Consider the following 13,480-nt stretch of genomic DNA (forward strand, 5'->3'; position numbering starts at 1 on the left):
AGAGAGAGAGAGAGAGAGAGAGAGAGAGAGAAGGAGAGAATGTCGTAGTGGTGGTAGGGTGTCACAGTTAATATAGTTGTGTGTACGGAGCAGGCAGCTGCTGTTTGACAATGCGAACCGCGTCCCCAGATATAATAATATACTCGTCCCTGGTACCGACCAGGGGAACACTTCATCAAAATGACTAGGATGCGGTACTGGGGTACCGTGCCACGGCGCTCTGCTTAAACCTAACCTATACCTGACTTCCTACCGCGTAGACGCGCCTTTCGGCACACCCTTGGGTACCCAGCAAGACCTTCGTGCGATTCTTCTGGTCGCATACGGGACATATCCACGATCCGATGTCTATCATCCAAACTATCGTATCTTCGTTTACATCGCGTTACTCCTAAATCGACTATTTCTCCAGGCCTCCCCCTGCATGAAATTGCCGGCGTAATTTTAATTTCTCGTCAGAGCGGAGAAAATCTCGCAAAGTCAAGCAAGCGAGAGATTCGGAGAAGGAAAATTGAACGAGCGTCGCAATGGTGGTAAGAAAAAGCGGGAAAAATAATTAAGCTCGCCGCGAAAGATAACACTGACGGGAGAAACGGTAAACCCCGCTTCCTCCTCCGTAGCTTTTGTTCAAGAATCACACCGTACTACACCGAGAAGCGGCAAGTACAGCACGCTCCCGGGGTATATTACAGCCTCTCGAGAGGTGGTGGAATATCAGGATACACCTTTTCCAGCCATTGTGCGCCTCTGAAGGGCGTACAATGGCCGTGGAGCGAGTCCCGTATTGTGTCTACAGCTCGACGAAATAGTTCCCTGCGACTCTCTCCCTCTGGCGCCCGCGTACCCTCGCCCTCTTTCTCTCTTTTCCTCTTCGCCACCCTTGCTCTGCCCTCCGTTTCGCCGTCCTCTCTTTTCTTGACTTCGGGTTAAAGAGAAAGGGGAGTTCCGTTCCGAAGCCGCACGCTCGTAGCATCTGCCCCCGAAAGAGACTGGTAAATCCTCGAAAGCCACCCGAAATCCCCCGCAATCCTCGCGGAGATGTATAATGGAACGTAATAACTCCTTAGTCCCGTGTATTAGCGGCGTGAATTCGGTCCTCTCGTTCCTACCGCGAAATCACAATGGGGCAAGCGATCACCACTGACGGAATCGCAATCGCTGCATCGCGTCGAATAATAGCGGGAAAGTGTTGTTCCGATTGGTTTCAATTGATCTACGGTCATTCGTTTCGATGACTATAATTGGTCACGCTTAGCCAATCGTATTTGTTCCACGCGTGATAATTCTCCCGCAAAGATGTGGACGAAAATGGCTTGCGAGCTACTATCGATCCTCTCCGAGATCCCCCACTGACGAGGGATAATTGTCGGAACGTTAAAAAGCGTGGCACGGGTAGCGTGGAATCGACAGGACCGGTATTTAATCCGTAGAAATTAACCCGGGATCATGCAGAAAATTTAAGTCCACCCGGGCGACGAGGTACGTCGTGGACGACGACGCCGGGGGAGAGAACTGTCAGAGGGTGGCAGAGACCAGGAGGAGTGGCGGCTTTACCGGTGAAATGCGATAAAGTTGGCGTAGAGGTAATTTGAGTATAAAGTTTTATTCGCAATAATTTAGCCGCGCGTGGAAACGGGGGTTGGCGAAGTATAGGAGAGAGAGGGGGCTGGGTAAGGGAAGGTAGAAGGTTGCAGAGGTGCTCGCCCCCCCGGGAAGCGTGCAGGAGCTTGGGTCATATATTTGATGGGATACTTGGCATAAAGTCGCGCATAAAAGTAATGCCAACATTAAAGTTTGTGGTTCCAGAGCCGTGGCACGGTTGAACCTCATCCTCTGCCACCGTGCCGAACTATTCTGCTGCTACTCTCTACGAACGTCTCTACGATTTCACGTCGGTCCCGAGAAGGTAGGCGACCGGGAGCGTCTTAAAGTATCGACCTACGGCGTTACCAGCCGTTATGCTTCATACGCCGTGGCTCGCGTTCGTCCGTTATTGACTTTGTCCCTTCTGCGATCCGAGAGACGATCCGTTTTACGAGATTCCAGCGTCAAAGTAAACAGTCCTCCATGTTACAACGACGAATTAATTTCTCCGCGTATTCGCGGTACCACCCCGGCCTCGTAGCCGACGCGACGTCGTAAAAGATTAATCGCGCGAGGATAAACCGCCTAATTATCCGTGTGTTTGTTCGAACACGCTTTAAGAGGTATCACAACGACATTGGCAATCCGCGAATCGAAGGCCAAGGAAAGTTGAGCTCGCAGGGGCGATTGGTGGCACTTGGAGCTAGATAGTCGCGCAGTTTAGTTCAGGAGTGGCCGTTGGGGAACGATCTGATGGCGCCAGGGGAGGCATAGCTTCTTCCCACGTGGCACCCTCGACACGCTCTACCCTCATAATTCTGCTCGGCCTTCCTCCAGGCGCCACCTCTGGTTTCTCCAAGGCGTCGTGGCCGCGTGTGCGACGAAGACGCGCCGGGGGAATGCCGGAGAGGGAGCGAAATCCCTCCTTGCTCGCTACCGCGAAGGATTGGCGAGCCTCTGTACACCCACCCCCTCGTGAATGGAAACCGCCATGTGATTTTCCAGCAGCGACAGTTTCACCCTCTTTCCTGGTCGACGACGGGGCCGCAAAGCCACTCCGTGGAAAGGTTATTCAAAATTTTATCAGGGTCTATATCTGATTGGATTACTCGACTCGTTTCTTACACCGAGACACAACCGAAGACGGGCAAACTAATTAATAACAGCGTAGAATTTCTACGAGGATCTCGAGGAACACCCTATCGAACAGCTGATCGAACACGATGGAGAAACGACGACGAGAAACAGCAACGATATTCGGTTTTACAGAAAATTTCAAAGAACGAAGAATAGCGCAGCACGATGACTGGAAGTACGAGCAAACCGGAAGGGAGTTAAAGCGAGGGGAGGAAGAGAGGAGAAAACAAGAAGGGAAAGACATTGTACCGGCGACAGAACGTTGGGGTTTCGTCGTAGGAACTTCATTCCCGTCCGTTCGTTGCTCGATTTTCCCGTCGACCTCCAGCCATAAAGGACTGTCGGCCAGCTTTAACGTTGCTCCCTGTTTCCCTATCGAATCGATACGCTTCTGCCCCTTTCGGGGCAAAAAAAATTCGCTTCTCCTCGTCGCCCGGATTTTCGACGGAAAAATCGTCGAACGAGGAACGAACGGTCGGTCCGAACGATTCGTGTGCTCGGAATAAATTTCGCGAGAATTACATAAATCATGCAACGCGAACTGCGAATCGCTAACGGTCGTTGATACTTACGAATGCATCGATAACGAACAAAGCCACGGCGAAGCCGATGCTAATTAGAAGATAGGAAACGGCTCGTGCACGGTCGTAGGTTTCAGGCGAAAAAGCTCCCGTTTATTCGGCCCTCGAAACGCAGCGTGTGGCAACGGTTCGCACCATCTGTACGCCGATAAAATCTGCACCTGTTGTACGGACGCTCCGGCGTCGTTGCGCTTATTAGATCGTCGATCGCTCTGATTACGCCGCGGCCCCTTCCGTCGTGTTTCGCCGAGTTCCAAGGAGCCCCGATTTCCATCGTTCCCGGATCGTTTCGTTTGCGGTTAAATCAAAGTCCCTCGACGATCGAGTAATTAAAACGCGAACCATCAACGTTCTGTTGCAACGCCGCCATTGTTCCTTTTACCAGATATCTTCCGTGGTAGTTACACGGAGAAGGGAAGCTAAACGTCGATGGAGATGCTCGGATTATCGGGGATGATGTAACCACTCCGTTATCCACGATGGCAATCGGAGATAAAAGTTTTCCCGAGTTCAAAGGAAGGTTCCCTTTGAGTCTCTCCGCGAGTAAGATATCGTAACGAGGGGTACGTACTCGGAGGTTTTTGCGAGGATCGAGGCAACGGGATGTATTTACCAGGAGGCTCAACAACGATTTAGGCTCGTTGCTTCCCGACGAGTCACCCCAGAGTCTAACCCTGATAAGGATCGTTGCTAATTGTTGCGAATTGGCGAAGGTGGCGAACGAGCCAGGGAGATCGGGCAACAGGTGTCATCTGATTGATCGCCGTAGCTCGCACCCCCACGATTACCTAGCCCACAAACACATCCACGCCAGAAACGAACGACTTAATGTCGATCCATTACGCGCTCGCCCATTACCGCGCGAAACCGCTGACCCATTATGCGCGAAAACCTTTCGAATGCGGAATACCTGCTGATACGCGCGACTCTCTGCCTCATCGACTACCGACGCTCCCAAGTCTCGTTTCATTCACCGATGACTCGCGCTAAAGGACCGACGATCGCGTTTGACTAAGGTCGAAGGTTGTCTGGCTACAACTAGTCTCGTTAAGCCCTCGGGTTGCGTTTACTGTGTCGAGTATAGACGTATAACGATATTCCTCAACGGAATCGATACAACTGACAGATCACTCGGTGTGTACGCGATGCATAGTAAACCACGGAAAGGTGCTTAACCTCTTGCCCTGCGATTTAAGTCCCGATGGCGCGTGCCATAATCAACAACAGAGTCGGTCACGCCGCGAGGAATAACGCGAACCGAGGCAGAAAGACATCGGCGAAAATTAACCGCTATATCTCTAGCCACGTAAATTGCTAGTTTCCTCGACGAAATAAACGATCTTCGCGGATATATCCTCATATGGACTCCTCTACTACTGCTCATGGACCGCTCCATCACCCACCCCAAGTTCTTCTTAGAATAATAAAGAAATTGTAAAAATGCAGAATAAATATTACGAACCGAACTCTCGTTCGAAGACTCTGCAACTTGCGATGAGGTGTGGCACGATCACAACAGAAATCGGTCACGCGTCGATCCAGTTCGTCCTAACCTGGCGAAGAATAACACGGAACTGAGACGGAAAGACGTCGACGAAAATTGACCACGAGCTTGTTCCGTGTTTACGTTTTGCCTCTACAAACCGCGCCTCTCAATCGTCGCACTCGTGTGTATCTCGATTTCCTTGCCACGAATCGCTCGCGATATCGTAGACAAAGGTGTCGAAATATCAGAGAAATCGTCTGCTTTCGTACTCGGTCCACTTGGTTGATTTTTCACGACGGAAAATAGACACGCGATAACGTACGTTGTTACCTAAAAATTCAGAATTGACCAGGATCGTTTACGATACGAAACCATAATTCGCATGGAATAAAATGGAGAAAATTTCGATATTAAACCGGTAGAACAACTTGGGGTTCGAAGATCCGCGAGAAGTTGGCAGGAAGTTGATATCGAAACTGGCGGAATGACACCGAAGAATCCGACCCTCCCCGTTTAACGGTCATCGTCGAAGCTTCCTGCAGCTTCCAAACCCGTCCAGCTAGCGGTACCCGATCACTTCCGTTCCCCGTGAGCACGGCCAAGCCCGAGAGGGCGTAGTCGGTCGGCGATCGGCGCCTCTGGGCCGCTTCGCGCCAGCTTCTTCCGCGAAGCGGAGTACGTAGGTACGCGGCAACAACCGGCACGCGGCGAGATTAACAACGTTACGCCGTGAATATTCGCCAGGATAATTGATACCGACGTCGGAGGACTGGCTGACCATTGAAACCGCACGCACAATATATCATGGATAATAAGCAGTCGGTGCACGGCCGGATGGCGGCTCGGAAGGGCGAGAGGAGGGTCGGGAGGGGGTGGAGGCACTGGACTTCGTTATAGCCGCCTGATGTCTGCGGACTCCTTGATGCGATTATGATACGCGACCGTTCCGCAGAGTCACGTAGCTATTCTATATCGAAGGTGGAGGCGCTCCGACATGCCTGTCCGGAACAATGGCGAACGACACGCGTTGCTCCCGTTGCGCGCGCGCGCGCGTGTGTGTGTGTGTGTCGGTACACGTACACGGACGCGAGATCGTAAACCGGCGTAGGAGCGCGTGCTGATGCGCGTTCGAGCGTTCGCGGTAGGTAGATAGACCACGGAGAATGATCGTGCGCGAAGTGACCCGCGTAATCGTAATTAATCATCCGGCGAGCGTGGTCCGAGAGACCGCTATCTGGTAATTCCTAGTTATCCAGGGAAAAATGCGCAACCTGGAGACGCGGGGCGTGCTCTGTCGCTGGTACGCTCCAGCGTATCTCTAGTATGTACCTATGCTTTATATTCGGATGCGACTACGTCTGACGCATCTTCGTAGATTAATTCTCGTGTCGCGGGCTATCTGACGTTTTGCATGAATCACCGGGACAAGGTTTGGCAAAATTTCGTGACTCTCGATTCGCGACCCTCGTGTCGCGATGACTCAAACTTTAGGCGTGTACGACGGGGGTATGAATCTCGGACGAGTGGAGGTAACTCCGAGGTGTATTTCGCGCGGAGGATCAGAGGATCGGTCGTGAACCCCTATTGATTGGATATCTCTTTGGTTCCGGGGGATTCGCGAGGATTCGATTCGTTTAATCCCAGGCAATTAAGTCGCACCCGATACCCGTTTCCATCTCATCTCGCGACGCGGTGGAAACCGCAGAGACCAGCCCCGATCGCGGCTGTTTTAACGACTAAGTAACCCTATACACCGAGCCTGATCCATTGTCCGCAGAATCGTGAGGAACAAAGCGGCGGAGAAGGCGAAGCACGCGCATCAGCAACAGCAGGCGCAGCAGCAGCAAGGTCAGCAGCAAGGTCAGCCAGGATCAGGTGGTTCCGTGTCGGTGATAGCCCATGCACCTGCCACGGCAGCGGGTCATCCGGCGGCGACCGCTCCCAACGCTTACAGCATCAGCGGCATCCTGGGAATCCCGGCGCACCATCAGGACCCGAACGGCAACAGCATCAAGAGAAAACGCACCGACGACGGTGAGTCATTGAATTCTTCGACGCCGATGATCTCTCGACCCGCGATTACTCTTACGCGATACCGCCACGATGACTCTCGCGATCCAGGTAAAATCGAAACGACTCGTGTACCGATCGCGCTTACGAGCGCAGTCTATAGGGGGGGATACTCGAAAACGGGGGAACATTCGGTGCGACGGGAAAGAAAAAGTACCGAACGGTGGACGAACTTATGTAAACGTCAGATCGGATCGCAGAAGGCGTCGCGGCTACATTTCACTCGCGACTGTTGGCCGGGAGGTTATATAAGGCCGGGTAAGAAAGGAGATATCGCTTAGATCGACGTTACAGCCGAGTAAATCGGCACGAGTTTCGCCTGGCTCTTCGGAACGCCGAACAATGGAGAAGTCGGTGTGCCTCGCGAAGACGATCATACCGCAATGACGTTACATCGCTCGTCCCACTCAATTTGTAAGCTCCCATTGTCCGCGCGCCCCGCTCGGAACTCGAATTTTCCTAGCCTTATTCGTTACCGCGCCAGAGGCTTCGCGAATTAGGCTGAAAAACTTGCCAGAATTTCCTCTCCGATCGCGCGACAACCTCGAAACACCGAAGCAACGCGATTCAACGTCCATCGTCGTCCCCCTGATAATTTTATCTTTCATCCCTCATTTACCCTCGATCACCGACTAAAAAGTGGCAACTCGTCTAACCATCTGCCATTTAATCTCGATCACGATCATACGTCCGTCAAAACGTCTACGAAGATCTACGTGACCCATCATGCACCACCGACGGTCCACCTACTTCGACCTAAATCGCCTATCTCCGATTCAATCTCGACGACCAATTACGCGTGTAGCCAAACATATCCCGAGCCGAATGGACGTCGACGATCTCATTCGGCGGCGATCGAACGATTTCGAGCGTTATCGGGGCCCGAGGTACGCGCGGAGCTCGAACGTCGTGGGTATCAGTCAAACGTCGAGTAGCACGTGCCGCGATTCATTCTGCTGTCATTGCGTGAATAACGCGTCCCGAAATATTCTCGACACGTGCCGCACGACACGTGGCCGACGTTGCTTCGACCCGGAGAGAAACTCCGGAGCCGAGTTTCCACCGATCCCGATACGATTCGCTGCTCGTTCCTCCAGAGGTGCGAACAGAAGCCGCCGCGCGCGGTCCGCTTCTTCCCGTCCCGAATCCAATCCACGCGAGACCCCCGAAATTGCTGCACCCCTTTTTGTTTCTAAGCTCCGTCACTCGTGACTAATCACCGCGTTCTTCGCGCAACTGCGGAACGAGTACTCTTTTCTCCAAGTTGCACAGAGGTCCTAGACGTTTCGTGCGTTCGCGTTTAGAGGTTATGTCGGAGTTTGTGTCTATCGGAGAGTACGAAAAGTTATTCCTATCTCTGGTATCGGTCTGAAAGAAAAGAATGATCTGCGGTGTTCCCTTGTTACCACGTGACCTCGGCTGAGACATACACGAGTAGTCTAGAAGCATCCTATCCTATCATCACGAGTGATTTAACCCCTCGCCTGGTAATAACGAGTCACACTCGCAGATGACTTTAATTCGAAATTACAAGACCGTGGATCACCCGATACAAATTGCCAGCGATATATCAACGTTCCGCTTCATACGCGCAGTTGAAGCTGCAAATAGCTGACGTATATGCGCCCCGGTGAAGAGACACGGGGCTATAGGTTAATCGCGTGATTAGAACGGAATATCCAGTGATCGGGACGAAAGCGAGCCAGCAGCGATCCCTTGGTCACCGTTCCGCGAATAACCGCGCGTTCCTCGGCGGAACGCCGGAGGAGAAAAATGAAGAGGAACGCGCGCGATGGCGGCGCACTCGCGCGCTCGATCAAAGTCCCGTGGACGCGATTTCGCGCGCGCATAGAGAGATAGACGTATCGATTCGTACATCGCGGGGCTGGCGCAGCTATGCCGATGGTACGCGAGTAATTCGATATAATCGGATTATGAGAGCGGCGATATGCGGTCGCAAAAGTGGTCGCGTCCGCGGCGAGAGCACTCAGTGTTTTGCGGCCGGCGAGGGTACGCGTATTAGATTATAAACTTCACAGACCACAGCGGCTTCTATCCCTCGGCAACGACACATTAGTCTCCCTGTCCTCCGGGGAGATGATCGGCGCTATTCTCGCGAGCCCGCGCCTCTTAACCGGCTGGAATTTCAACGAGCGTGCCGCGATCGTTGCCGCTTCGCAGCGATCGCTCCATCTGCGGTGAACGTCGTCCGCGCGTATACGCTCCGCGTACCCTGGCAAAAAGGGCCACGCCGACGGAACCGGGGCATACTCGCGATATGTGGAGTACATCGGCGTTTAGCTTTTTCTCCGAGGAGACACGGAATCGGTAGACCACAAATTTGTATTCCTTTTTGCACCGGACAAAATCGATCCCGGTGCAGGCTCAATTTGTGGACGTTCCGCGTTTATTTGTACAGGGGATAGCGATAGGCAGAGTACGGCCAGAGGAATCCGCGTTTTCGAGTTTAAGTGGAATTCTGCGACTCCAATTTAACTGTTTGAGCGATCGCGCGTTACACGCGGAATGCGGCGTTCTTCCGTCTTGTGACGGATAGTTGTTAGAAACGCTGCAACATTGGGGGTAGGGGGGAAAAATGGCGAGTAATAAACGTGATAAAACGCGTTGCGTCGCTTCTCCTTTTTGCTTCCTTCCTGGTTTCCCGGCAGTATCGACGTGTTTGGCTAGTTTCGCGGAATTAACGTTGCAACGCGGGAACGATTTGTTCGAGATTCGGTTCGATTCGCCAGCAGGGAGGAGGAATCGCGTATTAGGGTACGTCAGAAAGCGATTGGCGAATCGAGGCCCTCTGGAATCCGTGATCGCGTATCGACGACGTTATTTATGCGTTCGATAGAGTAGCTAAGACGTGTACTCGAATCGAAGAATCCCCGGGGCTTATTACGAATTTACGAACAACCTCTCGGGGGAAGCATTGCAATCTATCGGGGCTGTTTGTTGTCGCGTTACATCTGCGCGCTTTTGCCCCATGCAGAAATCCAAAAGGCCGGCGTTGTCCCACCCTATATACGTGGACGAGCGTAGGGGACACACACCGGGACCAGATTCACCCCAGAGTCCATTATTACCCGTGTATTGTATTGCTTAACATTGACTCAATTGCTTTCGAATAACGCGGCCGCTCTCTCGCTCGCCGGCGCGTACGCTTTTGCCCTCACGGGCATCAATCGAATTATTCGATTTACTGCTCTTTTCCAGGGGGGAGGGTAGAAACGCTGACCTTCCTTCCGCCATAACTCAACCACTGTCAAATCTGTCGAGGACCAGTGACCGTAATTTTGCAGAAGTTACAAGAATTTGCATTAGACAGCATAACGGGCGGCGCGCGTTGCGTCCGATCGATTTATAGCATCCACCCTCGCGAGCCTAATCTCTCGCGTCCATTTTCCTCGTAAACCGCGTTTAAAAACCCGATCGATCGCCGGGGATACCGTTTCCAAGATTCGTCTCGTCCACCTCTCGATCCTCTATCCCTCTTTTCGTCTCTGCGAAACCCTTGCGAAAAGAGACGTTCCTTCCACGTTGCCACGAAATCGGCGATCCGTTTTAAACGAATTCCCGAACATGTCGCCCTAAACTCTAATGAAATCCGGCACGGCAACGTTACGCGAAAACCAGACTCCGCGGCGGAGAGCATAGAACGTAGCGGTAGAAACAGAGAGCGAGAGAGACGGGGAGAGCACACGATTAACTCGGCCGATCGAATCGTAAAATTCAAGCAAGTTCATGGAAGCCCACGGTACCGGTGTGCCGTGTTTGAAACGGGGGTTTTATAGCGGTCCAGGAACAAACCCTGCCGGTCGAATGGTCGGGACCGTCGGCCGGCCGGACAATCACAACTTGACAGGGAGGTTTAACGAGCCCTATGCTACGTACTCCACCCATCTACCCTCGGATGGTCATTTAATTATTCGAGATACCCGAACGTTGGACCATCTACCCCCACCAGCTGGACCTCGTCCGTTTTCCCCTGCCCCTTCTACCAGGCTGGAATCGTTGGTCAGTTTCATCCTCCTTCCATGTCCGCCAACCCCGCGGCCGCCACTAAAAGGGTATAGCGGTATATGTCCGCCGGCCACCCCTCGCCGTCCACCCACCGATGTACCGGCACTCGTCCCACGTGCTTGTTTCTATATTAAACCGACGGGATGGCCGGGAGATAATAAAGACATATAATGGAATCGAAATTGTTTCTCTATCTATCAATGCCATACACCGTCTCTATGCGCGGGGCCACCGTTCAACCCGTCCGACAGATTCAATTTAGTTTCGCGTGGCCACGTTTAATTTGTGTCTTGATTCGTTGGTAATACGCGGCCTATGGCCCACCTATGCTCCCCGCCGATGCACAGCCCACGGGATCAGCTTTGGTAGATCCGGGATACGAGAGACGCGCGTTCGTTCCCGATTTGTCCCGGTTATCGCGGTCCCGGTGCGAATACGCGAACGTTAGCCAACGCGAGTATCGCAGGATGGCTGCTGCGATTTCGTTACACTCGTACGAAATGCTCGCGCGATGACGCGAATGGTCGAGCACGGAGACCGCAATGCAGATGTTGGCTTTGATTGCAGACGACAACCGAGACCTGAGCGATCATCCCGAGGACGACCTGAAGAGACAGAGAAGCAACTACAACGGTGACCAACTGTATTCGAACGTACGTATCCTCTCTCTTTCTTTCCTTCTTTCCTTCTTTCCTCCCTCTACCTTGCGATATCCGCTAAAACTAGCAAACTACTTGGAGAAGCATCGGCGAGAAAGAATGAGGAAGGTAGCTTAACACCTAAGTCAATCCCGAGCATTTCTCGCGAACAAGTAGCCCGTTCTCCCCGACACTCGAACTTTGCCTCGAGCATCCGGCTTCTGTTGCAGCTGTGGTCGAGTAAATGGAGCATCAAGGACGAACACAAGCTCCTGAGCGAGCTAGGCGGCGGAGGAGGCGGCGGCGCGAGCGGCGGCGGCACGAACGGCACTGGAACCGGCGGAGGTGGCGGTGGCGGCGGTGGCGGCGGAGGTAGCAGCGGTGGAGGCGGAGGTGGCGGTGGCGGAGGTTACTACGAACACGGAGGATTCCCCGGGAACGCGATTGCCACCTCCGCCGAGCTGTACGACTCCCTGGGCACCATCAGCACGATGACGCAAGCGCAAACGCCCCATCTCTACACCCCGCCCATAGGGGGCACCATAGGTGAGCGACTCGTTCTTTCTCTCTTCACCCTCCTGCACACCCTCCTTTCTTCTCACCCCTCTCCTTTCGCACAAAATCCCGGACAGTGTGTGCACCACAACCTCTTGTATATAATACCCCCGTGTACCAAGCCCCTTTCCTAGTCCACCTAGCAAACCACCATCGTCTCTCCCTTCCTTCCTCCTTTCCTCGCCACCCTCTCTCTCTCTCTCTCTCTCTCTCTCTCTCCTCCTTCCGCGATATTCCTTCTCTCCATTTGCCCACCTCTTGCCGTACCTTCCTCATCCTCATCCTCCCTCGTCCCTTTTGCCTCCCTCTTCCCTTTACGCTTATTATTGCGGCTTACGTCTTGCTTTGCATACCCATATCGGCTAAATACATGGCTTTAATAATGCATGAGCTGTGCTGAGCAGCGGCTACGGTGCTAGAAGAGGTGGCGGAACGGCTCCATTCGGTGGTCTCTCCCTCTCTCTCTCTCTCTCTCTCTATCTATCTCTATCTATCTGTCTATCTATCTATCTATCTATCTATCTGTCTCTTTCTCTCTGCCATTCTCTCTCTCTCTCTCTCTCTCTCTGTATGTCTCTCTATCTCTATCCGTCTTCTCAATCTTCTCCCGGCTCACGGGTGTTTCTCTCTAGGTCTCTCCTACACTTGCTGTCCACCTAATCTCGTCTCTTTCGGCTCTTTTCGAACCACTTTCGCTTGCGACACCTGCAACCACACCGCGTAGGCTGGTGACAGGGAATCCTGTTTTTCGTTCTTTTCTCTTCCCCTCTCCACCGTTCTTTCTTTTCTTCTTTTCGTCACTTGTCTAAACTAGTCGCTGCTGGTCTATCGAGTCCCGGACACTTAATCGACGGACTCTTTAACCGTTCGTTCGTCTAGTCTCGCTCTGCTCCTTTTCTCGTTTCTGTCTTCCTTGCGCCGTTTAACGGCGGTCGATCAACGGCGGAGCGTACTGCTGGAAACGCTATCGAAAAGCAACCATCGACGACGCGTGTATACGCACCCATACTAAAACGGCCGTGTTACAAGCGCACACGCGGACGTGTGCTCGCGTGTACACGTACAGACGAAACGAACTTTCTCCGGGTGGCACGTGTTGCGAGCAACTCGGTCACGCCGCCGCACGCCGCGGAACTCTTTCGGTCGGTGCTTTTCGGAATGGACGAAGCGAGCCGTGTAACGGCCGCTTCATCTCATGAAATTCAATCGGGGATCTTCGCTGCCGAGATCGAAGAATTTTTGAAGGACGACGCGACCGGGCCAAGTCGATTGCACGGCTTGCTGGCTCTCGCCGTTAATATGTACGAGCCGGACGTATCGATGGAACGAGATCCTCGATCTCGAGCTCGCGGAAACGCCGACTCCAACCCTCGAGCAACTGTTCGAAAGTGTGTTTAGAGGGC

The 13,480-nt window shown here is 53.0% G+C and overlaps 1 protein-coding gene across 1 annotated transcript in view; it reads left to right on the top strand.

Moving 5' to 3' along the window:
* The window catches only part of sv (paired box protein shaven), a 125,125-nt gene that overhangs the window by 106,714 nt on the left and 4,931 nt on the right, over positions 1 to 13,480 (top strand). The window contains exons 5-7 of the mRNA XM_017903103.1: positions 6,566 to 6,822; positions 11,452 to 11,537; positions 11,753 to 12,068. Of these exons, the coding sequence (XP_017758592.1) occupies positions 6,566 to 6,822; positions 11,452 to 11,537; positions 11,753 to 12,068 (659 nt within the window). The remainder of the gene's footprint in view (positions 1 to 6,565; positions 6,823 to 11,451; positions 11,538 to 11,752; positions 12,069 to 13,480) is intronic.

The sequence above is a fragment of the Eufriesea mexicana genome, unplaced genomic scaffold (assembly GCF_001483705.2).
Source record: "Eufriesea mexicana isolate 0111107269 unplaced genomic scaffold, ASM148370v2 scaffold2119, whole genome shotgun sequence".
NCBI classification, from domain to species: Eukaryota; Metazoa; Arthropoda; class Insecta; order Hymenoptera; family Apidae; genus Eufriesea; species Eufriesea mexicana.